This window comes from Nasonia vitripennis, chromosome 4 (genome assembly GCF_009193385.2).
Source record: "Nasonia vitripennis strain AsymCx chromosome 4, Nvit_psr_1.1, whole genome shotgun sequence".
NCBI lineage: Eukaryota > Metazoa > Arthropoda > Insecta > Hymenoptera > Pteromalidae > Nasonia > Nasonia vitripennis.
Genome location: NC_045760.1, coordinates 3,899,102 through 3,925,206, shown reverse-complemented (window position 1 = coordinate 3,925,206; position 26,105 = coordinate 3,899,102). Strand labels below are relative to the sequence as shown.

Here is a 26,105-nt window from a genome sequence, read left to right as displayed (position 1 = left end):
GCGCTACATCGACGAAACACGCGCTAACGGAATTTGCATATTCGATCTGTTGATAAGTGCACGAGTTGTGCGAGACTCGTGCAGGGGAATGCTGATAAGACGCAACATTTTTATTAGGGCTGATCATGTACGCTGGAATTCGGAAGCGCTCCAGCTGGGCGATGTTATATTGGGTACTTACTCGGTTTCGAGGTACTGGAAGACCCTGTAGACCGGCCGGCGGTACATAAAGAGGTGACCCTCGACGCGCTCCACCATCATCCTAAATAGCACTTCATTCGCGTGTGAACACTAAACACTGGGCAAGGAAGTCATTGTCGTGTGAAAAAGCTTGCTTCATTTCTTATGAAAAATCAATCTTTTACAATTTCAAAAAGAAATTTACGATTCTAAGTGAATAGCACATGTAACGAGCTTAAACGAGCGATTTCTCACAAAAATGACTACCTCCTTATTCACCGGTCACTCTGCTTCTTCGCACAGCCGTCACATCGGCGGAGCTCTTTTCTTCAGCAGCTTCGCTCCGTGTCGAGCCGTGAAAAATCGTCGCTGTCTTCGCCGTTCGCAAAAAGGAATTCCTCTTCGTCACCTCGCGGGAGCTTTTTACTCTGCCTCGGTGCGTAGTTACACGGTCAGTGCATCAGCAGTCGTCGCGGCAGAAGGATCGATTGGGTTGTTGCCGGCGAAAATCCAGCAGTAGCTCCCCTCTTCCGGAAAACCAGCAGTGGTGGCGACGAGACTTGCCTATACCTATATATATATATATATATATATATATATATATTTATTTCGCGATCCTGCAGCGCCGGCAGGAGCTACGGTAGTCCGCCATTTTTCGCCGATGGGTAATACCGTTATGCTGCGAACGTTCGTAAACGTCTAGTCGAGCTTCTTCTGATTGCTTGTTCCGATACTTCCTTTTTGGCTCAGCTGCATCTCGATCGATCTACAAGGTAAAGCAGACCAGACGCTAGGGTATATACACCTGCAGCAGTCAGTCATTCACCGCTAATACACTCAAGTGGAATTCAAAGTGTGTGTGTTCGCCGCGCACTATACCTAACAGTCAACAGCGAGAGAGCAACTTTCTCGCTGAGTGATTCAAACTATTCCGAGCACTCGCGCTTCGCATTTAAATAAAAGCTCGCTGTGTATAGTCGAGCACTTGTTTCGACGACTTCTCGGCTCCGCTTTTCCAGCCTGCAGCGGCGCTACATACCTTTCATCCCTTCCGTTTGCTTTCTCTCTCACTCGGCCTTCGCAGCCTTGAAAGCTCCACGCCGGGGCGACCACGAGCCTCCCCCCTTCGAGCTTTCGGCTTTAAAGCGAGAGAAGCCCGCAGAGGATGGATGGAAGAAAGGTGCTAACCGGCTGCCCTCGAGGCTTCGAGAGCTGCGCAAAGTGTCGGCGTTAACGAGTGCGCGAGGAGAAGGCGAGTATCACAGGTCCGCGACTGATGTCTAACGTCTAATATGTAAGTGTGTACTTTTACAGATGTCGGCTGGACGACGACCTTCGCGAGGACAAGGTCAGCGGCAAGGTCTGAGCTTTTGGCGGCGAAGGATGTGCAACTAAGCAGACAGCCGTCGAGAGGTATAGCGTCGCGAAACGACGTGGACGGACTGGAGCCGGCCGGCGGCGGTCCGGCAGCAGTAGCAGAGCACCTGGCAACACCGACGGTAGAGCGCCGACGCGAGGGCGAGTTGGAATACATACAGAGCTCGTCGAGAGAGCGACGCCTGCGCTGGGTGCGGCAGCAGCGCCAGCGTCCCCTTCGATCTACCCCTATACCACCCTCTCTTTCTCGCTCGCGACGCAGACTGTCTCGCTCTATGGTGTGTTTGCGCGATACGGGGGTTATTGGCCTGCGCTCTATGTGTCTGTGTGTATTTGGACAAATATTTGGATCGATCCTGGGAATTTTGGCTTATGGATTCGGGATTCTGGGGGAGAGGGGTAGTTACATTGTATTACGTCGCGTCAACGACGACGAGTGTTATTCTATTTTTAGGGGGGATTAAGGGACTGATACGAATGACTCGATACTTGAAGTAACAACATTTTTCGCTGAGCTACGCCGAGGCTCAGACGAGAGGATTTTCTCTCTTCAGCGACGGGTATAATCCGCTTTTAATTTGAAAACGAAGATTCCGTCGCGCGGCAGCGTTTAATACTCATTGTTTGGCAAAGGCTTTTCCCCTCATAAAACGCCCGGGACATACAAACTCGCTTTTACTCTAGCTCCGATGCAAAAAAACGAACGCGCAAACTTTCCATCCGCCTTGAAGGCAAATAAAAGAAAACGTGACCCATTTAAATCCCCCAGCACTCGTGAGAGAACATCCGAGCCCAATTTTTCAAACTCTCCGAAACGAAATTCGTTTCAAAGCGCGCGCACGTCTGCGGTCCAGATAAAGTGAATTTGAATAAAAATGACCTACATGACGTTCATCCCTTGCGCACACCCTCTGCATTATCCGTGTAGCATAATACAACGAGGCCGCGCATGTAAGAGCGTCACATGCACAGCCGCGAGGGGTGACGCAACGAACCAGTTCCCGACGCACGAAGGAGAGCGAGATTTTAATCGAGAGGGAGATGAGCACAAAGCAGGCGAAGATACTCACTGGGCTACTGGGCGAAATCGAGCTGGGGAGAGCAGTAGGGGCGCAGACGACGAGAGTCGAGTGTATTTAATGAAGAAAAAGCGAGCCGTACTGGAAATTCGCCCGGGAGTCGGGAAAAACGCGAGAGCAGGAGAGGGCACAACGAGCCGTGCGACGAGCTCTATGATCGATGAGAGAGCTTGTAATACAATGGGCTGTGTATTTGCGCGCTTTCGAGGACCGCGCGATGAATGCGGAATCGAGTTTTTATCTACCTCGAGAGAGCTCGCGCGTCATATATATGCATATAAAACAAGAACGAAATACAAACCTTAGCGCGCATACGCACCGGAACAAAGAAAACCCGCGCACGTATACGCGCAGTGCATTCGCCAACCGCCCTTTCCTCCCATATACCGACTCTCTCGCGTTCCGCGTCCTGCGTCCCGTTTTTTTCCCCTGTTGCTTTGCCGCGTACGCGCCGCATGACCAATGCGCAACGCAGCGGCCTGCACTTCCGGCCCCTCGCGTGTGTGTACGCGCACGACTTTTAATTGGGTGCTTTTCGAACGACTAATGCTCGCCGCGTTCGATGATTTTCAATTCCCTCGACACCTCTGAATGCGTCAGTGTACGTCATACTCGGGATGAAGTTTGCCCGTATTTTTTTTCCTTCTATTCGAGGGTACACGGCCGGACGATGGGGTGTGCAATGGAGCGGACAAGCATCGCGCGCGAGGGCCGATTTCTTTTGGCACACGTTGGATTAGGGGTTTTAGAGTGGCCCGGCCCATTAGCGAATATAGGAGATTAAAAGCTCGCTAATTTCGAGTGTTAATCGTGCGTCGAGAACCGAATGAAAGCGCAGCGAGTGTATGATGCATACTGATGCAGGAAAAATATAACTGTACGATAATCGTATTCATAAGGTACCCTCGTAACGGCGCAGGCGCACGCGACGAGCTATCTAATCGGCGGATGAAAGAGTATCGCGATAGTACAGTGTTTACTTTCGTTATAATGTAACCGCTAATAATTATGAAACAACACTGTCGCTGCACACTGTGAAATTTGCGAAACCGGGAGTCGACGAACAAAACGAACAGGTATCCATTTTCTTCGATGCGACGAGTGTAAATACTTATTTAGTCGACTAGTATAGCTCTCGGTGTAGAACAAGCGGTCACGACACAGGCAGGACATCCTTCCTGTGCAGCACATCGAGCGGTAGTCGCGTGACGCGGACTAGCTATTCAGTGAGTTGTTTCACTAGAGGAGGAAATCGTCTGCTTTTTTAGGAGTAGCTTTCGCTGTATAGCAAGATAAAACGCGATAGAGAACAAAGAGGCGAGTGTATTATAGCTGCGAGTCGTTGGGTTGAACGGCCCTCGTATTTTTGGAAATGCAGCTGTTCCGTAAATTCCGTCAAAACAATCTCCGAAGCCGTCTATTAATTCCGGCGATTGAGCGAAGAAAACGCTGATATTATACACGCCTCCATGGTTAATGAAAGCTCGGTACACCATGAGACATAACAGCTTAACAGTACACCGCGGCCGACAATAAAATTCCGTTCTATTTCGATCTTTTTCGCGCGCGAGGCATAATGGAATGCGCTCGCTCGGCCTCTCTTCTTCTCGAATAAACTTTTCATTACCGCAAATTACTTTCGAGCTGCAGCTGTATTTTATTATTTATTTCCTCGGCTCGCTCGCTCAGGCCCGTCTATATCGCGGAAGCATCGCTCGCGAGCGCCGTTAATGGTTACTCGTTAACCGGCGCGCGCGAGCGGCTTACCCCTCGACGCTTTTTTTCTCTCTCTCTCTCTCACTGTACGCGCTGATGGGCTCAGCTAAACTGATACGTGCGAAAACGCAATTTAACGGCTCTTCCGGAATCAATCTCGTGTATGAACGAACGGCTACCGCTAAACTACAGAGGTGTCAATGCGCATGCACGTGTTATCAGAGAAGAACAGCAGCGGCTCTTGGAAAATCGGGCGAGGGTTAGATTGATCAGAGACTGGGAACCGAGAGATAGAACACGCTCAAAGTCCGCATGCGAGTCTACTTAGTCTGGTGCAGAGAAGAGGTGCTACTATGTGTATGAAAAAGGTAAGGCGGGGAGAACACAAGAGAAGCGGTGTGTACAGAGCCCTTTTACTGGCAGTCGCGGCGTGTCTAGTAGACGACGAATTTCCTCGCTGGAAACTGGTTTATATCGAGCCGGAGAATATTCAACGCGGCTAATTATGCGGAAGAGGTTGGCTCTCTCTCTCTCTCTCTCTCTCTCTCTCTCTCTGTAGCAGCAGCGGTGGAAACGACAGCATCCCCGGCGTTATCGACCATTTCCCTCCCACTTCCATATCTCCCGCTCTCGTCTTTTCCGCAATATTCGCGCGCGCTGTGTGCGAGGGAAGCTGTCTGTCATACTTTTGCTCTCTCTTTGGCTCATCCCTTTGATTCGTCGACGTCGTCGTCGTGACGCGACGCCGCCTGAATAAGCCCCCAGTCCGGCTGACGACGTTTTTTATATTCGTATTCGAGGGACGTATATACATGTAGTCTCTATCTACGCCGAGGGTTATTAGCGACTATCTGATAATGGCTCGAGCTCTCCCGTATTTCAGATAAGCTGTAAGTATTTCGAGTAGCTTCTCGCGAACGTGAATTATTAATGGATAGAAGGTATACATGTATACAAGAAGTAATCAATTTCAACACCTGCGCGTATAAGGCGATGTGTGTATATATATATATAATTACGTTTCTCGCAATGTGTACAACGAGATATACGTAATCCGTATCGCAACTCTCTGATGGAAGTAGCGGCGCAATTTAACGGCCATCGAGCCACCGCGCGCGAACACCTGCATCGTTTAGATATTCCGCAGCGATCGAGTAAGCGATCAATTAAGCGCACTAACGTGTTCGAGCTTGATAAATCTCGTACAGAGACAACAAAGTATACATGTATACATGCAGCGAGACAACATCGATCCGCGAAGCTATCCCGAGCGTTAAATTATACAATTACACTCTACTCCCCCGCAGGACGACAATCCATTCCCTGGTTTCTACTCCTTTCTCGCTTCGTCCCTATCCGCCGTCGTCTCTCCGCACGGCGGTATATAAACACGAGGAGAAACGCGGCAGCGGATTATTTCGCCCGCGAAGGTATGTATACAATGTAGCTGGGAATAGGATTGCAGCACGCGACGTGAACCTAATCTTCGGCGACGTCTCTCCAGGCGACATCAACGCGAGCGCCGGAGATTATTTTTGGAACGAGCGCACGTGCCCGATGCAGCGAGGAATTGTAAATTCGCCGCGAGAAAACGGCCTTTTAACGCTCCGCTGAACTGCCGCTAATTAACGATATTGTTATACACTCGTGATCATAATATAGGTGAATTTTCCGCAAAAAAAGTGTCCAGGTCAAAGCCAATCAATCCCGGACAATGCGTTTATCGAGAAAATAAGCCGGAAAAGGGGCGTCTCGAGGCCGTGTCTCCCGAGTGCCTGAGGAACAGAAAAGCCTCCCGCGAGGCTTGGGAAAAAAGCCTTGAAATAAAGACACTTCCTGCGCCGTACTTGCCGCAGCAGAGCGAGCTTTGCCCTCGTAATTCAATCGGGCGTGTAGCCTTTGCTACGCAGTCGTCGAGTGTCGAGCTACTCTGGGAAAATAGTGCTGATGCTCGTCGTCGCGGATGTTGAGAGCAAAGTGACTCTCTCGTGCGGCAAAAAAGTCGGGATAGTAGTTTTGGATTTTTGCCCCGCGAGACGCTGTATCTATACAGCGCGTAACGGTAGTTCGAGAGACGATGAAGGATTTTAGGCGCGACGTCGCGGGATTGGATTCGGTTGTGTGGAGGGAGGGGATATCTATAAGAGCGCTACAATTGAGACAATTAGATTCAGTAAGAGATAACAATACATCTCAAAAGATTCTCGCGCGACCAGTAAACAAAATAATCGTGGCGTACAGCCGCGCTGGCAAATAGGCGCTTAATTAGCGCAAAAATAACGCGAGACGACTAATCGCCGATAAAAGCTCTCTCGTCTCTCTGTGAACTTGCCGGAGTTCAGCACTTATCGCGACCTTCCACGAACGACGCGGCATTTTTCGACGCGATCCAATCGCTTCTCTCTCGCTCGCGGCGGCGCCAAATAACCGCGGCGGATCGATACCAGAAACAATTCTTATCTCTGCAACGACCGGCTCCCCCGTCCATCTTACACACGGCGACACGACGATCAAGTCCGCGTCAGCCGCAGTATAGCGAATGGCCCGAAAAAGCAAACCGACGAGGGGTAACGCGGACGTGTCACGCGACTCGGCCGGATGATTGAAACCGGGCTTATTTCGTACAATTTTGAGTAAATCCAAGATTATCCTTCGCTAGACCTGAGAAAAACGAAAGAGGGCTTATTACACTCGCACGTATTTTCGAGAGCAAACATCCAAGCGCGCACCGCTCGTTTTATCGCGACTGCATCGGACTATCATCGGAGCTAATTATTTCATACACACAAGAAAGGGGACTGACCGCAAAGTGTCGGCGTGCAAGAAGCGTAAATTTATATAGAAAATCAAGAGAGCATACACCGAGCTGTATTTACACGAGGGCAACGCGGCAGGAGCCGTAAAAACGGAGCGAGGAGGCCTGGTGTTTGGTGTACCTGCACCGATATGCCTTCTCTCTCGTGCTTTATTATCCCAGCGGAATTATAGTCTGCGAATGGGAGGCTCTTGGTTAACGTCCTTGCGCTTACAGTTTTACGCCGAGAGGGAGCCGATCATCGCGAAAAAGTGGAGGCGGTGTGAAGCGCTTCGGCAAGAAGTTTTACGATTCCGAGCGTAGCTTTTGTCTCTTACACTTTTTACCGATATAGAGTCGACGGATACACGCCTATAACGAGATCCGACAGTCGCATCAGTACTGGTGATGGATCATTCGTCTTCGCGTGATATCGAGAGGAGAAGAGAAAAATTCGACGACGAACACAATTACATTCGTCAACGATAAGCGCAAACGTCTCTCTCGAGATAAGAGCGCGACTTTTCTCATGCTCGCGCCGCGGAGGAATAACAGAAGTCCCTCGCTCTTTCTCCCGCGAGCTTCCGCTTCTCATTGTCAATTTTGCCCCGTGACTCGTGGGATATGCCGCGCGCGAAATTACGAAATTACTCGAGTTGAATGACACACACACACACACACCGAGTGTGTATACATTATAGTACACGAGGTTACTGCTGCAGCTGCTGAGCGAGATAACGAAGCGAGAACGCTTTATCGAGTTAATAAGGGGGAACTATCTCTCTTCGCTCTTTCTCTCTGCGGACTGATAGGCAGATTTTTTAACGAGCATATCAATGGGCTAGTTGACAGAATTATGCCCCGTTGACGCTCTTTCTCTCTCCGCGCTAATGCTGCGCCGTAATCGCGTTATAATTCTCTATATATTGTCTAGAATGTATCGAAATATGCTCGTTACCCAGAAACCTCTTACAGCCGGTATAATTAACGCACAACCTGCTCGTCTCAATAATGCGCAGCAGTACCCAGCGTTAACTAATTGAAGAGGCTACCCTCTCACATCCTACTCTTCACGATCTTATCGCTTCCCGTCGAAGGAACATCGCGCGAGTGAGGAAAATGCGAGACGCGCGCGCCTGTCGCACCTGCGCAGTCCAATTGGTATGCCGCTCTGGCCTCGTGAGAATGGAAGTATATGGCTGTATATGGCTCGATTCGTCAGGATAATTTCCGCGCGTGAGAGACGTACGGGAGTTTGATTGCTCTACGGTGCTTCCAGACGTCGTCGCCGGTTTGTTTCAATTTCGTCGCAGTATAGCCGGGGGGGATAGGGTTGCCGATTCGACACGGTGCGTAAAGTGCGATAACTCGGCGCCGATTGCTCGCGCTAATGCGTTTGTTTGAATTCGATATATTTGGTCGATTGAAAAGTGTAAAACTGTAGCTGTGCAGGAACGGTTATTTCGAACGAAGATATAACGTGTATGTGTGCATTGAAGTTAAATGATCCGGATTTCATCTAAACCGTGTGTGTACGTGCAGTGTATTTAATCGCGGGACGAAGTAGTACGCGGCAGCTATCAAAATGAATGGATATTAGAAAATACGGATACGGTTTCATTTCCACAAAGAGATATCTGTGCGTGGCTTGTATTATTTATACATCTGCGATACTTTTATTAATGCGATCGACTGTGCCGAATGAATCACGCGATAAATTAATATAACACAAAAGCAGTGATTTGTTTCTGAAAACGACGTATCGAGAGCCAAACAACAAAGAAACGATAAACGGGACAACCTAATTTCATGAAACTACTCGCAAGCGAGATAAGCAGATGAAAAGAACGAGTCGCTCTCCCGACCAGATGTTTTATTTTCAGCGCGAATTTACGAGAGAAAGAGAGAGAGAGAGAGAGGAAGCAGATCAAAGAACGGAAAAGTCACGAGAGAATAAAATAGAAGCGCGATAACCAAAGCTCTTTCTCTCAGACGTCGAAAATCCTGTCAGTTATTCTACAGATAAAGTCCCGTAATTTTTCGCTTTATCACTGCAGCCTACTTTATATACTCATTTATATATTTATCTTTTTTTTGTCGACATAACGAATTGGCGACTCTTCGTAACAAACACACCGACGCGAAACGTGACCCTAATTTCCATCGCCTACGTTATATAAAGCAAAAGTAGCAACGAAACGAAACTGGAAACTTACGTCGACGCGAGTCATTTGTGAGAGAGCTATGCAGTTTCTGTGCCTCAGGTCGCTGCGCGATCTCTCGAATTAGCGATCTCGGCTCCAGAATCACGGAGTTTGTTGCTTGTTTTGCTACCGATTTAGAACGAGTGTAACGACGTAACCGACGGAGATGGAGACTGACTCTAGCCAGTTCGCATAGTAGAAATAGAGAGAAGAGGAGAAAAACAAGGGTTGAAGCAAAGCGGCCGTGTGTATACCTAAAAAATTCGAAATTGCGTCATGCCCGACAAACTTTGATAAACCAGCAAAAAAAGACATAATTTCTCAACTAACACAGCGCACAGTAGCAGCAGCAGCAGTAGAGTATACGATTAAAAGTGGATTCCCTCGTCGCTACGCGGCGGCAAAGACGTACTTACGGCGAAAACGCACGCGGCGCTTATAAATAGACACAGAGCAGCTAGGGTCGACGGACAGCAGGCCAAAGAGACGAGAGAGCGAAGCGTGAGAACGCCAAGGGGGATTCATTCACCTGCGTGCGATCGCAACGATTCGCGATTCGAAATATTTTTAAAAACCGCGCGCGCGACGTTGAAAAAGCTGGCGCCGTTTTTTTTTCTGAGAGATCAGAGAAGAGATCGGCTCGCTTTGTTAAAGACGATGCTTTTTCCGTCGATGCCTTCACCCGATGTTGTCGCGCTGCTGTGTAGACGCAAAATCCGAACCGCGACTTTGAGCAGTGTCGCGATGAAGTATGTGTGCACATCTTCATTAGGATGTACTGATCTGATTAAGAAGCGGCTATTTTCGGATTGCCTTGTTTGTCTTTTAATGATCGGCGCACGCGAGTGTGTTGGGAAACAAAGTTTTTCAAAATTTTTCAATGGGAAGAACTCACATTTCTCCTCTCGCCCACTTGGGAACATAACTATTGCTTCTGTGAATAATTCACGCGCAATTGCCTAAAAATATTGTAATCGCGCGAAATATCGAACGGTTTCGCATTATCGAGACCATTATAGCCGCGATTGTGAAAATATATTCACATTCCTGAAAACTGGTCACCTTTTATGCAAATTTCGCGATCGCCCGTATGTAATTTGTAAAAGCGGTGAAAAATAAAAAAAAAAATGAAAAAGTCGGGAGTCATTCGTTCGCTTATCTTCCCGATCACCGTTATAAAAGCCTCCTGCAGCGCTATTCACAGTGTCGTTTACAAAAAGCCGAGAACACTGCAGCGCTGGGCAAATTGACTCTCGTTTTCACATTAAATTAGTAAGATATCCTGTCTCTTATTTTTCATCCGAGCCGATGGGATCGACTCGGTCTTTCGATGCGTTTATGGAAATGCGTATAATAACCGCTTTTCTCCGGATAAATTTATCGTGTCCCATTCGCAGCGAAATAAAAACTATATACTCTTTATTTATCCAAAAGAGATACTCTCAGCAGCTACTTCGAAAGCGCCCGCAGTCCAAAAAAGAATCAAGCCCAAGGTGGCCGCGGCCCAAGGTATCCCTGGCTCGTGACAGAATCTCCTTCGCCACACACACGCACGCGCACACAGAGAGCAATCATCGGCACATCAATGGCCCGGATATTCGGAATCGTCGATCGTGCCATCCGGCCATGCCTCGGATTCCCGTTAGCCCGAGCGTCAATCAATGCGCAAGCGCGCGGCTTCTTAGCTCGTAATTATATCGGCCTACCGGTTCAGCTGTCCCAACGACGACGATTAGCACTCGAGGAGATTCTCTCTATTCGGCTTTCCTCTTATTCCGCGGTGACGAGATGATTCCCGAGCTCTTTGAATCCAAACGGCTTCTTCGCCGCGCGCGTCGCGGTAAAGTCTCGATTTGTCGCGCGCGGTGGTCGTCGGAGAGAGACGAACCGGCTCTTCGTTAATGCGATTTTCCGACCGACTTTCTTTCCCCCCCCCCCCCCCGCGATATCGTCGCCACTCTGAGATGCTGTAAACTCGTTATACCCGCGCGAGGATATTATACTTGTAAGCGGGGAATGAGCTAACCTTTTTCTTTTTTTCTTCAAATCCCCGACGAATTACCGTTTATCGATTACGGTTATTCGTACAAATCGGTTATAGCGAATGACGAGGACGACCTTAACGAAAACAGCCGCGAGTATAAATCCGCGCGCGGATTACGTCAAGGATGTGTGTGAGCAAGCGCGAGATGACGCGGCGCGATATCTCTCTTATACATACATGTATATAGCCCACGTGGACTGCTGCAGGTGTGGGCGGGTCTGGCTTCTCGCGAGATGTATATATACGATAATTGTCGCGCGCGGGTGTCCGTAATGTGCCTTTACGAATGGGAAATTGATTTCGCTACGCTGTACACGTGATGAACGACGTGTGTACAAAACGCGCTCGACGGAAATAAAATCGACTAGGTATAAATAAAAAAAAAAGTCGACGACCGATCGGTGCCAATTTTAACCACACCTATCTGCGCACGTTTCCTGCGGCCGGTGAAACGCGTTCTCCGAAAGTAATCAAAAACGCACTGTACATCTCACGAGAGACATATACACTCACACACGTAGACGGACATACAGCGATGCGGAAAGTTGGCGCGGCGGGACGATAAGGTGGTCCGCGACGGACGCATGTCGCCGCGCGGACTGCTGCTGCTGCTGCTATATAGGAAGTCGCGGCCTGCGCTTATCGTCCAAGTTTGCGGAAACCATGTGAACGCCGCTGCTTTCTGATTACGCGTATAGGCGATGCTGTTTTTTTTCTTTTTCATTCGGTTCGGCTTTTTTATCGGCGTAACCCACTTCGATGCGCTTATTATTGTCGGTTAATTTGCATTCGCCAAAAATAAATCCGCGGCGGTGTGAGATAATAAAGATGCTAATGAATTCCGATTGGCCAATGCAGACACACATATATACACCGGGAGAGCCTAAGGTCGCCGAACGAGTCATAAAGTATAAGAAGCACGATATCCCCCACTCGATCGCCCTCTCGGCTCTCGTAAACGGTCGAATTTGGAGAGGACGAGGCGCGATTGAAAAGACACATTCAGCGGCGCAATATAACCTGCTGCTGCAGTAGAAGCCGGCTTTCACGTGAGCATTTCCATATTCCAATATCGCCGAGAGCGAGCGTAGGTTAGCTTATGTCATATAGCCGTCGTCGTCTCGCGCGGCCCACGTTGTTTCCGGGCGTAGGTGCCGCGCAAATTATTACGAAAATGTCGCCGCGATGCTTTTTCGGCATCGCTCTTGCTCTCGCGTTTTTCAGACTCAGACCGAGAGAGATTCGCGGGGACATGGTGTGCGGCTGATGTGTGGATATAGCGCGGATATATCTCGTGGCAGGCGTGCAGAGAGCCGGCGGCGAGAGTAATGTTTTCGGTGAAGGTAAAAATACACGGGGTATTTTCGGAGACTACGAGAGAGTGCGCTCTCGGCTGCACGGTGCAATGGCACACGCGGGCCTCTCTCTCTCTCTCTATTTTCCACACTTTGAATTCCATTTTTAGCGGGGGCCGCTTTTTTCGCGAGAGCTGTTGCGATTTCTTCTTTTTTTTGCGCTCGGGTGAGCTTTCGAAGCGTTGATCGTTGGCTGACGCGTTGCGAGTTCGAAAGGGTAACAACACAGAGAGGAAAGTATAGACTACACTATGGAAAAGAAAAGAAAAAACGCAAACCTACGCGCGTTCCAGGCATATGGCAAAATCGATCTACGATCTAATCGGCAAACAAACAACGCATCGCAACAGCTCGCGGCGGCAATTCTCACTAATAAAGCGCATACATTATACGTACGTCGCGGTAGAGATGCACCTCCCGCCGAGGAACAGACCGGCCCAGTAATCCACCGAACAAGCCACTTTGCACCGCACAGAGACACACTCGCGATCCGGGGGGCTCGACTCGAAAAAAAGTATACAGTCTATGCAACGTATAACAGAGAGCTCGAACTCGAAGCAGCAGCAGCAGCCTCGACGATGCGAACGGGCTTGCGGCGAGGCAGCGACTAAACTGTCAGTAGGGAAGAGTCGTACGCACCGCCGCCCCGACTCTCTTTCTGCGTGTGTGAGTGAGCCCACTGACGTCTAGCGCGCTACTGCTCCTTTCCCCTCTCACCATTCTTTTCTCTCTCTCTTTCTTGATCTGCTGTATAGTTGTCCCCCTCCTGTACGCGTATAACACTCGAGAGCGCGTTTGGTCATCTAGTTTCGTTGGATTCTGGCCCCGTGTGTGTGTATGCGGGAGGACGATGCGTCACTACTTTACGCCTGTCGCGAGTTATCGTCAGCTTTCTTTCGCGATGCTTCTTTCGCTCGCGCAGTAGGGAAAATAAACAGGCTTCAGAGGGGCTACACTGGGCTTTTAAAGTCTGTGTTTTTTCGGAGCACGAGTCGATTAAACAGTTTGTTTTGGCTGCCGTGCCGAGAGGAGAGAGAGAGAGAGAGAGAGAGAGAGAGAGAGAGAGAGAGAGAGAGAGAGAGAGAGAGAGAGAGAGAGAGAGAGAGAGGATGGAATGCGCCGAAACATTGTTGTTGATTAGTTTACCGATCGATTGGGTAATTAATTATGCAAGTGTACGCGTTGGAGATGGAGATAAAGTTGTCGGATGCATCGTCGAAATATTTGCAGGCGATAAAGTCAGTTGGACGATTCAATTAGAGGAGGGAATTTATGCGATATTAGAAAGTCTGACGAAACATTCGAGAGAGAGAGAGAGAGATACGGCTCTTCCGCTCTAAGTGATGTAAAAACACTTTACGACTTTTTGATGGCTTATAAGTAAGTCGTTTGCATTTTATTGCAACTCCTCGCTGCGTCTGCATATTACACAAAGATGCGTAAAACATCGGATTTATCTCGGATTTCGTACAATTACACAAACAGCATTCTGCAGCTTGCACAACAACAAAATTACGCTGTATCGCGGAATAACTATGAATGAATTGTCGCTGTGATAATGCAGTAGACAAAGAGCATCTCAAAGTCTCTCCTCGAGAAGAATCGACAACGTCCTCGGGGGTAACGACCATTTAGCCGCTTATCGCGTTACAGATTTGCAGCGAAAGAAAATCGCATTAAATCAGCCCCCAGCGCTACACTGACCATCGGCCTATTCAGGGAACGGCGAGCGGTGTTATCTTCGCTTGACCCCGAGAAGGAGAGCTTTCGCGCGGTATTTCATCGGGCGGCACATCCTTTTTCGAGAGAAAGTGCAACGTAGAGTACCGTGTGAAATCGCCAGGCGAGTGCACTTGCGACGAGGCGAGCATGTGCCAGTGTTATGCTGTACGCGGCGAAATTTTTTTCATACACTTTAACGCTGCACTTCTTTCCTTTCCGTTTGCTCGTCGTTTCTGACACGCGAAGATGTATGTTCGCCAATTATTTCAAAGGAGTGCATAATTCAAAAACTTTGGGCGGCCAGTAAAAAATTGATAAGGCTTAGATGTTACATGCCGCCTCGCCAGTGTCATTAGCCGTAAGCACACAGCCTTTCTCTCTCTCTCTACTTCGTGGGTGTCGGATCGTACATGTTTATAAATATGACTCAGGGAGCGAGTACGGGTATATAGAGAGCAGCAGCCGCGCGCGAGGGTGATTCCAAGCACGTACGTAGCTGTGCCTGCGATTGTCGCGGAGATGAGAGGCACATGCTAGCTCGTATTATATACGAGAACGGTCTCGGTGACAATTAGATGAAAGAGCTCGAGTTATTGCGGTCTTTCTCTCTCTCTCTCTCTTGGATATCTGATTCAATTAGGGCCTTCTTTACGGCCCATTATCGTTTCTGCTGATCCTTTTCTTTTTTTTGTTGAGCTGGGCAATTTTAATTCGAGGGACTATTTTATAATTGGTGGGTTCTGGGACGCAGATGTTACAGTAACTCGTGAAATTTTGTGAAAGTGGGAGATATAAGGTTGCATTATGTTTGAACTTACGTTATACAGAAGATTTGTAGTAGTAAGTGTAGCTTGAAACTCACCTGTAACATAAAAAAACAAACGATCGTTTAATGCTTGCTGAAGCAGGTACGAATAAAAATATTAAAAAATATACTCGTAGCGCATTACATAATTCGCGAATATTTACAATCCGATAGCAATCTTGTTTTGATCGCAAATACTTGTCGGATGGTTATCTTCGAGTTCTGACGTTCAAACGCGGCGCGAGCTTGTTTTCATTAAATTACAAGATTGTGCAGTCGAGGAGTTTATTTATAATCTAGATTTCCGAGGTTAAATTTTCAATAAAACGTGCTAAGGTATCAAAAACGCCTGATAAGTGAACCCCATCTTGGCCCTTCGATCTACCCCACATATTTTTTCGCTCTCTTTATGCCTATAATAGGCGGGCTTTCATACCTCGGACGCATGTGCATTAAAAATACATGAGGAATAACTCACGCTTATTAATAAACTCATATTAATATCCAACGCGCTCGCACATAGAGACCATATCGCGATTATAGTATGTAGCATATCATATACCCTGGCATAATTATCCACTTGCATCAAGAAAGAAGAAAACTGTGCCACACCGATCGTTATCAAGCACTACTACTAATAAACACACCCAGAAGCCGACTCGGCAACAGCGAAATTCGACGCGTTCTCTCACACCCTCGCGCGGGGTAACCTACTTCTTATACGCAGTAGCCCCGCGATAAACACGAAAAACGCTCAGCCATCGAAACCATCCACGCGAACGCGTATATGTGTATATGCTTCCCATCGGACATTACATTGCATTAAAGGACTGTTACGAGCTGTATCAGAGGCGCGGCGTGTACATCGCGTGCGCGCAGCCCTGCTGTGCCGTCAGTGTAGGGTTACATCCTTGGCTTCGGCTCGCGTGTGAATGCACGCGAAACTTAGTCAAGCCTTTAACTTTGATCCTTCTTATTAACGCGTTGCGCTGCTCTACGGCCTGTGTTTTCATTGATCAGCGAGCGCTAAGCTCGTTATGCACCCTTTGTCAACCCTATACGTGTGTATTAACCGAAGAGAGGGTATTTTTAGAAAATTTTCTCGCTGTCTACGTCGGGGTCGTGAGCTGCGAATTATTGGCGCATGATGTCGCTCTTAAATATAGTTAAGTTTGATTATTTTCTGAAATTTTTACCTGGTAAAACACGTTATTGACAAGCCGAGCCTGTGAAGAAGCTTCGAGTCTATTTGGTGAAGGATCAAGCTTAAAAAATACGTTAGAAAAGTACACAGAGAAACTTGTGAATCACCTGGAGAATCCTCCTCTCTCTCTCTCTCTTCGAATATAATAAATCAATTTTCACACCAGCGGATAATCCTCTTAAACCAATCGACGGCTTTACAAGCCTTATATAATGCGACCTCACAAAAGAGCAAGGAACTATTTGTGAGAAACAAGTTTCTCGAGAGAAAAGTGCCCTTATATACCGGCTTCACCTCGCATCCGTTTCCATGTACCGGCTGCGTACAAAAAAAAAAGAAAAAGAACACGATGTACGGTTATATTCCGTGGATTCTCAAAAGAATACATCCGAGGGGGAAAAAAATCAAAGAATATGATGACTGTATACCCTGGACATAACTAACGTGAAATTTAATAAATAAGACGATGATCGTGAAATATTTCTACAATCGTCATCGAATTTATGCCAAGGCACAATTTCTAAACATCCAATCCCAGGTTTTCTCCTCTAATCAAAGCCTTCCACGCGACAAAGCCTCGCCAACCCCACTGGGAAGAATAAAAAAAAATGAAGCAGGAGAGGCAGACCGAGAAACGAAGAAGCGCTCGAATAAGGGCAAAAAACCATGCATCCCGCAGCAAAGCGTACGTACAACTACTACTCCTCCCAACTACCTCCTTACACATAAGCGCCCGCGTAGAACATAATAAGCGTCTCGGCGGCTCCGCGCAGCGAGAAAGAGCCGTGAATAGACTTCTGGCTCTGCACGACTGGCCTCTTGTTTTCTCTCGCTCGTTTTTCCCCCGAGTTGAGCCACGGAAAAGGCGAGAAAAGAATGTGCGCACGCCAGGAGAGAGATAGAGAGACTACCACGACGAGCACAATGAGAGCGAAGGTGGGGTGCCACATCCACGTATGCGTCGTGTCTATGCTCTCTCTCTCTCTCTCTCTCTCTCTCTCTCTCTCTCTCTCTCTCTCTCTCTCTCTCTCTCTCTCGCTTATGCGCGGGGTTACGAGGGCAAAATGCGATGAGACGATTTGCCTTCGCTCGCGTCGTTATCGTCAAGGAAGGCTGAGGTGAAAAAAGATGAGGATTTTAACGAGGCTCTGCGCAAATGCTCCATGTATGCGTGTAATTTTAACGATCGCGGACGCTTTTTCGAGCGAGTTCGCGACAAATCGGTGGCGCCAGAAAATTGCGAGGCTCGATAGGCTGGTATCGGAGATCGGTATCGTTCGAGGAAGTATTTTAGCTCGGGAAAATGGGTGAATTATTTTTAAACGATAGAATTATCGTGTGACCGGCTGGTAATCGTTAATTCAGTTAACTCCGTTAGCCATTGTGGTTTTTTAGGATGATTGCGCGAACAGTACACACTGTGATTTTTTTTTTTTGCATCTCGCTTGTATTGCAGCGCATGAATATTGATGAGTTCTGGCATTGCGGAACAAAAAATCCTACCAAGAGAATATACAGTTGGCCATTTTCTTCGCGATAATCATCTGGATAATTCATCATCGCTATACGCAGATATACGCACTCGCCACAGCGTTTTGAAGTCCTATTACCTCCGAGACGTGTAATTATTATCGAAGATAATATCTCGCTATTACAAGAGAGCTCATTAGAAGTTGAAAAACTAGATCGGCAAATAGTCCGGCCATTTTTTACACCCTCATTATTGAAAGCGCAATCGCGTTTCCTCCTACTACGAAAAAAATACCGGGAATTTATTCACTTTGCGGCTCTCGGATATATCCAGTATTTATCCGTCATAAATACCCGCAGATCTAAAGCTACATGTGTGTTTTTTTTCTCGCCGATCGATCTCTCTCTAAAACACTGTAAATCTCAATCACCCAACGCGCGACTACACATCAATAAATAGCAGAGGAATTAATTAACGATCCAGGAGATCGGTATCGATCGCTCTCGTAGACTCGTTCCTTCGCCGCCTGCACACTTGTAATAACGCAGATTTGTATCCGAGAGGTATACCCGTGCAGGAGAGAGATCGGCGACACATTCCTGCGAGATTTACGATAACAATAAAGATACATGAATTACGAGGGCCGATAAGCCAAAGGCCCGTCTGACAATTTGTCCGAGCCAGGGGGACACTTACTCGGGAGTAATTGCGACCGATCGTGCGGAGATCTCTTTCCGCGCGATGAACGCGAAAAACTCGTCGAGTTTTTCGTGTCTCTCTTTGAGAGCTGTTAGGGATCTCTCGCTGCAGGTTGTATACATGTCAATGTATACGTACACGAGAGTTTTGAGATAGGGAGAAAATCGTTTCGAGCTGTGTGTGTATACAGTGTAGTGAAAAAAAGGGAAAGTCGAGTTTTTAAGCTCTACGCTGTCGACGGAGTCACGCCGTATCTGATCGTGCTTTTATCTTTTTTGATCGGCATGCCAGCGTTTGCACTGTCTGGTATACGTTCAAAAATTGTTTCTTTCAGCTCGCATGTAAAACCCTTTCACCGAGACATTCTCACATCTTTCATCATTTTTACTTGTTATGCATTCGACCTGCTTCACTTTTGATACTAAACGTATACACCTGTACACCTCTATGATTCACGACGATGTAGTACATTACTCGCGAATGGAACACAGCTTCAAAGCCGACCACCGGACATTATTTAGCAAGCTATCGATGCCGCCGTAGATAAAACCAACGTCGTATTTGCTCTGACTGTGTTGGCTCAGCGTTCCCGAGAAAGAGATTTACGAGCTTCCGAGTGAAAATCCTTTCAGCGCGAAGCGGAAAAACTCCGCTGGCTTTTCGGCGGCGCGCACGCCAGCCTTTTTAAACGGAGGATAATGCAAAGTTTTACTGCATGCGCTTGGCCTCGCTTTTATTACCGATCTCTCGACGATTTATGGACCGATATTTCGCGCTAATGACTCTCGGGGGTGTTACACGGCCGAAAATAAGGTTTCACCGTCTGAGCGAGAGTTTTGAAAACAGGCTATAGCCTACATGTTGTGCGGGCGCGCACCTGCCGTCGCGCGTAAATAAATATTCGCTCAAAGTCTAACGTATTCCAACTTTTTGAGCAGCAGCGCGACATCGGCAATTCATGCGGGAACTGTAATGTCCCTATACGGAGAAACAATAAACGCCGTCCGCAGCTCCTTTCTTCTTTCCACGCGGGAAAAGCATAAATTGAATTTTCCTCTCCGCCTCGCGCCTATACTCGAAAGAACCTTTTGCATATTAAAATCCCCGGCGCTAAACACTCGCACTCCACCTCGCTCTTTTGTTCGAGTTCGCGCGTGCGCAGAAACGACTCGATGCTCGTTGCAGACAAACGAAATTTGCATGTGAAAATTATGAATCCAGGCGTTATTATAAAAGCTCGCTCGGTGGAGAGTATTATTCATCGAGCGAAGCTCACTCGGCAATTAGGCTCGTTTCTGTCTCACGAGTCGTGTGCAGGAGAGGGCTTTAATTACCGTGGTAAAATCACTGATATCATCGTCCCCTAAGCGCAGACGAGAGTCTCTCTCGTAGCATGTATAGTAAAGTTTTTCTTGGCGCGCGCGAGCGCGTCATTTCCACCGGAAGAGTACCGATACATTGCGTTCGTGTAAGAGCGTGTACTTGGACTGTGATTCGTGTGAGCGCGCGCGTGTGTGTGTGTGACAGATTGCGCGGAAAATGTATTTTTTTGGGAGGGTAAGTTATCGCCGCATTGTACGGATTCGTTGGTGGACATGTACTGTTACGGCGGGATGAATGAACTCCGGATCGCGAGGAGCGAGCGATCATTAAGTGATTATTTTATGAGAACGCTATGCGGAATTCTTCCAGCAGTGCGTGTCTGCGATACTGTAATTAGTCGAACTGTATAATGACTGATTCCTATACGCTTTTGAATTGCGTGAGTGGCAAGTAGCGAATTCTCGTTCGGCATACAAAAAATGACACTGTATACACGTGTTCTCGGTATTTAAAATTTCGACGAATTAACGAAGATGAAAGTTTCTGCAGAATCTTCGCGGAATATGTCAAACTCGAACCATCTGCTCTCGATAGAGCGCGATAAAGCAAACGCGCTGCAAGTGGTGTATGCGCAGTCACGGTGTGTGCCAACTCTTTACAGCGTGATTAATTAATCCAGCAAATTCAATCAGCGTTTATAAGCTAATTAATCATACGCAATCAAATTGCTTCGGCTAACCGAGCGACACTCTAATTACATCACATTCGTAGATATTCTCACGGCAAAAATTGTGATGTTACACAAAAAAGATAAATCCTCACGTGTACAAAAATAATCGAAAACCAATTTGTTAGCCATTATCCTACCCGCGATCTCTTGTTCTCCAGAGAGGAGAGCCTCAGAAGTATCACAACGATCGACTATAATATGATATATCGTCCCAATCGTCGATTGAAAGCAATCGCAGAGCCCGAGGCAGTCTTCGCTAATTTGCATCGTCAAACGGTATACGCTTGAAATAACCGTTCGACGGATCACGACTCGCTATATATTTATGATGAATTGTCTCTCGTGTCGAGTTGATTTTCGTGAGCGAAAGACTCGTTAGACCGAGTCTCGAAGGGTTCGAAGGTTTTTGTCGTCGCTGTTGCGGCACAGAGAGAATGTTATGCAAAAAGGAGTATGAGAAAATGCGGGGCAAACCGCGCGCGCGCGCGAGAGACAGAGCGAGAAAAGTCCAAACGATGACTGATGAAATCTCGCGGGGAGTTTGAAAAGTAAATTGAAATGCTAATTTAACGGATCGTAACGGCCTGTCAGTTTGACGACTCGGAGCGATTTTGAAGGATTTTTATCCCACTGACTTATTTCGCTCGACTTGCGGCTCTCGTGATCGTTAGAAAGCAGATTGTTCGAGCCCGCTGTGCAGCGGGTATACGCGCCGGTTATCATTTTTCAAGAGAAAGTAAACGCGCGTGATTTTTTTTATTCATACTAAATCTGTCCCAGAGTCTGTTGAATCACGTAGTAGCAGCACAGCCTTATCGCTTTCGTATTTGTAAAGACGATAATGAAGCTGAAGTGCCGCGAAGAAGTGAAATCATTCATTACGCGATCCTTATCTGTTACGAAAATCTCGAGCAGCGTCACGACCACGACGAATCCAGGGAAATTCCTATTGTACATCAGAGTCATCTTCCTGGATAATCATTTTCCCTTCAAGCTTCCCAAATCACTAAACCATCGTTACAACTCGATGCTGCAGTCATAAAAAGGAGCAAAGATTGCGCCTCCAGCCGCAGGGGCGTTTAAATTTTCGAGTCAATGTCGCTGCCTCCGCTGCTGTTGCTGCGCCCCGGAAAAGCGATAAGATAAAGAGCGAGCTATCGCCCGAGAGCAAACTATTCAACAGCAGCAGTGTCGTCGTCGTCGTCTACGTGCCTGCGCTCAAACACACGCGTGTACGGGAGAGGGCTTCCGTTCGTTGTCTGCGTATTTTTTTTTTCTTCTTCTCCTCTCGTTATTAGAGAGAGAGAGAGAGAGAGAGCATCTGTGCAAGCGTCTCTCGACAAAAGATCGCGTTGAAATTATGCGCATACGGGAGGTTGTTGTTGTGGATGTGTTGGGTAGCGGCGTGTATGCTGATCGATTAGGCCGTTCGATTCAGTGTGCTCAAGTTGTATATGCGCAGTCTTGTGGAATCGAATTGCGAACAACAATGCAGGGAGAATTTATTGAGTGAAATATGCCTCAGTGAGATAACACATCGTTATCTTATAATGTGCTCTCTTAAAATTTTCTATTACTGCACGCTCTAATGAATTAAAAGCCTACACTCCCATCGTAGCACTTCAAACATCTCTTAACGAAGCCCATAACGCTACTCCAAACAATTTAATCAACCCGACATTACCCGCGAAGGTTTTTCCACAAACGATCGACTCTCTCCAAAGTACACACACTTAAAAGAGTCGCCTATACATACACGCGCGGCATTCGTTCGCGCATGAATTCCCGATGGTCCTCAGTCTCTATGCCCTCGCGGCGACAATGACACTTAATTAAAGCGAGTGCGATCGCGTGACCGGAAGTACCCCGGCCTCGTACGTACACCTCGGAAGGAGGCGAAAAAAAGTGCGGCGACCGTTGCTCCGCGGGCTTTCGCGCGCTTTTTTATGAACCCTCATACCGTCGCTGCTGTGTACATGTGTACCAGCTGCTGCACTGTGCGAGCGTGTGCATAGGAGATAAAGTGCACTTTTAATCTGCCGACGTGCTGTCGCATCCTGAGTAAGCTGTTGAGACTCGCGTTTTTTCTTCTACGAAATTTGTTACTCGCTTGTAATTTCGCGAATACTAATAACGCAACAAAGAGACTCGCTAATTTTTCACGTGTAATATAGAGAGCCTCCGGAGTGCTTATCCATTTGATCCCTCTTGATAGCTGCTGCTCGCAAGGCTTAAGAGTGAAAAATGCGCATTCAAGTCCCTAATTCGATCCGAGACGTAAGGCTACTTATTTAATTGAAGTGGGGATTAAGATTAAGAACAAGTCCAGCGCGCGGATCGAAGAGAGGAAGGAAGTCAGCCGTCGCCTCTCTTTCTCGCCACCAGTGAGTCACTTTATATTTTTTATTATATAAATGTGCGGAGCCGTGACGGCGGTCGGTATATTATATTGTACTCGCCGCGCGTGTGCAAATAACCAACTAAAATAATTAACGTCTCGAGACCTTCCTACGCCAAATATGGCGGAGCGATCGACCCTCTGATTTCGCGTGGTTAACGAGTCGTGAATCGTTTTATGTATAAAATATTGAGCACATACACAAGGATCGATTAAATTTCTCTGTAAAAATTCTCACGCAACGATGGATAATGCAATTCAAGCAGACGATGCATTACGCCTATACCAGCGCGCGGATTTAGAGAGATAAATATTTATTTTTAGAATCGACAAAGCGCGAAGTTGACACAATGCAGGCATACTCGTGCCGCACTTGTCGCCTACTTTCAACTCGGCGAACGTCATGAAAGAAAAATGCCGAGAGTGTCACACGTTGCATTTTGTTTTTCATCCTCGGCGGCGGCGCAAGAATTTCATTGCCTCGACAAAAGTTCAGATTCGTATCTGATCTAAAGTGCTGCGGAGCTTGATTTTGCTTCGCGGAAACTGTACTTTTTTATCTTCGTTATATTTTTCATAATTCGAAAAATAAAACGTTCATCCCTAGCGAGACCTCTAAACCCTGCGCAACAAGAAACAAGCTGGCCCTTGCAACACTTACAGGCCGTCGTATAATTAGTCGGTCGCTATGCGCGCAGAGGGGAACAAAGGACTCTCGACGAGCTGCACACATATCCAGCCCGGCGTCGTGACGCACGGGGGCTAGATTGCATCCCCTCGAAAAGCCCATGCGCAGCTTTTTACATCCAAACTTTTGTTCTTCTCAAAGTTCCTACTGCTGCCGTTGGAGTAAATAAACGCAGAGAGAGGGAGAGAGAGAGAGAGAGAGAGAGAGAGAAAAAAAAGTTTCGCGAGATGCTATCGATTGCTCCATTCTCACCCCCCCCCCTTCCGAATCAATCAGCGAAGCATCTCTTTCGCCGTGTCTTTCCGTGAGATGTCGCCGGGTATAATACAGCCGGCTCTCGCCTCCATGCACACTGCAGAGCAGAGCATCGATCCTCGCGATACCACATTGTTCTTCTATCCTCTCTCGGGCCCCCGCGGATATGCCGGGAATTAGTTTCGATTAATATGCGTATGGATATCGATTACGCTCCGCGATATTATCTGTACAAGGTTAGGCTTTATCTTCTATACCATAGAGTGTTGGGTTACACTGTGTGCATAGAGAGAGAGAGAGAGAGAGAGAGAGGGAGAAATATTAACTTATCTGAGTGTCTAACCTTAGACAATATGTAATCAGGCCCCCGACGACAATGACCTTCGAACGAAATCTCGGATCGACGTTTTCCTCTCCGAAGGCACTTCATTAGCTGGAGACGCGTAAATAATAGAGGTAAAAAAAATTGAAGTATTTACGAGTATATTCGCGCCGCGCAGTGCTTATCAATATTCATCCGCGAACTTGGGCGCAGCGCGCGGACACGCGCGTCACGGCTATAAATATCCGGTGTATAATCTAAAAAGCAACGAAACGATAGCCGTCCTTTTGTCACTGATAAACCTAATGCACTCGGAACCTCGAATTCCCGGGCGTTTCGCAAGAAGCTCGATGCTCCTCCCGGAATCGGGTCAACCCGTCCGAGAATAATCACTCTCCAGCCGAATGATTATGGGTGTATGAAAGCTCGGGCTCGCGGGAGAAAAAAGGGAGGCTATATGGCCGGGGAATCGACCGACTTTTCCCCCCCGAACGCTCCCGATCTCTCCCCCGTCCAGTGGCATTGTACGCACGCACACGCACGACTCCCGTGCTGGGATCACTACAATGCTCGCGTGCGAGTGTGTGTAAGTAGCAGCGCGTGGCTCGATTCCTCTATATTACCAGATTCGTACACTTGGCTCGTGCCGGGCAGCGATAGTCTTGAAAATCTGCCAGCGAACGAAAACCAGAGCAGCAGTCGATGAATGGAAAAGTATGCGAAGGGCCGCCTGCGATAAGGCAGCCCGCGGGAGAAACCGTTTTATGTAATCCGAGCCTCGTGTGTAATCGGCTGCTGCTCTCTCTCTCTCTCTCTCTCTCTCTCGCGCGCGCGCATATTTTCTCTCTCCTCTCCCGAGTATACGTATATGCTCTGATGTATCAAGAGCCGGCTCTTCGACTTTCGCTCTCTTTCTCCCGGCCCCCGCGAGTAGATGACACGCGAGAGAGCAGTCTATCTCGCTCGCTCTGCTCTCTTATACACGGGAACAATCTCGAAGGCGGCCGCGAGTACGCGAAGCAGATATACACTCACGTTTTCGAGCCGATGATGATCTTCCGGCGCTACTGCTCCTGCGTTATCCTTCGGGCGCCCGTACACTGGACACTCGGCACTGCCTCCGCGAGTCACGTCCCCGTGTATGTACTTTTGTTCACACGCGCACTGGATTTACGCGACGCGAGAGCCTCGTTGGCGAGGAAACGAGAACGAGCGAGCAAAAGCTGACTCGTCGTTGTCGTCGCGAACCGCGGCTCGATGATCGGACGAGCGATCAGTTGTCGTAAACACTGGGCGCCATGCTGCTCGCGGAACACGGCACCTGTCAATAGGTTGACCCGCCGCAACGCTGTCGACACCTGGTGGATCGCTGGAGGAAGTTGAGCTCGATCGGCGATGCTGAGCTCGCGACATCTCGCGGTGTGGACTGGGGTAGGCGGTGGTCGGTAAGTCAGGAATGCTATGCTGTACCGAATGTGGAAAGTTACCAATAGATGAATACTCTACTGCGTGTGTGGCACTTACCAGGACCTGGTCAGGCTTCAGCTGGTCCCTGATGGCGATTGCGGTGTAGCCGGAGATCAGTATACGATTTGAGCAATCACGTTAAACGTCAACAGCCATACTACGCTGAATGCACCGGTTCTCGTCCGATCACCGAAGTTAAGCAGCGTTAGGCGCGGTTAGTACTTGGATGGGTGACCGCTTGGGAACCCCGCGTGCCGTTGATACCCTCTTTT

General features: G+C 48.0%; 1 protein-coding gene and 1 non-coding gene across 5 annotated transcripts in view; one reads left to right on the top strand and one right to left on the bottom strand.

The window, feature by feature from the left end:
* Window positions 1-25,677, bottom strand: part of LOC100118485 (focal adhesion kinase 1) — a 49,661-nt gene extending 23,984 nt beyond the window's left edge. For 2 of the 4 annotated variants that reach the window (XM_031929754.1, XM_032598936.1), the window contains exon 1: window positions 25,402-25,677. Coding sequence is in view for 1 of the 4 variants with exons in the window: in XM_031929752.1 (XP_031785612.1) it covers window positions 182-261 (80 nt within the window). In the remaining 3 variants the exon portion in view is untranslated. Of the gene's footprint in view, window positions 1-181; window positions 299-447; window positions 746-25,401 lie in introns of those variants that run through there. The other 2 variants (XM_031929752.1, XM_032598937.1) reach the window with 2 other exon arrangements.
* A 300-nt stretch (window positions 25,678-25,977) lies between these two features.
* LOC116417293 lies at window positions 25,978-26,096 on the top strand. The gene has a single exon (XR_004227597.1). It is a non-coding gene; the product is annotated as a 5S ribosomal RNA (ribosomal RNA).
* The last annotated feature ends 9 nt before the right edge of the window (window positions 26,097-26,105 follow it).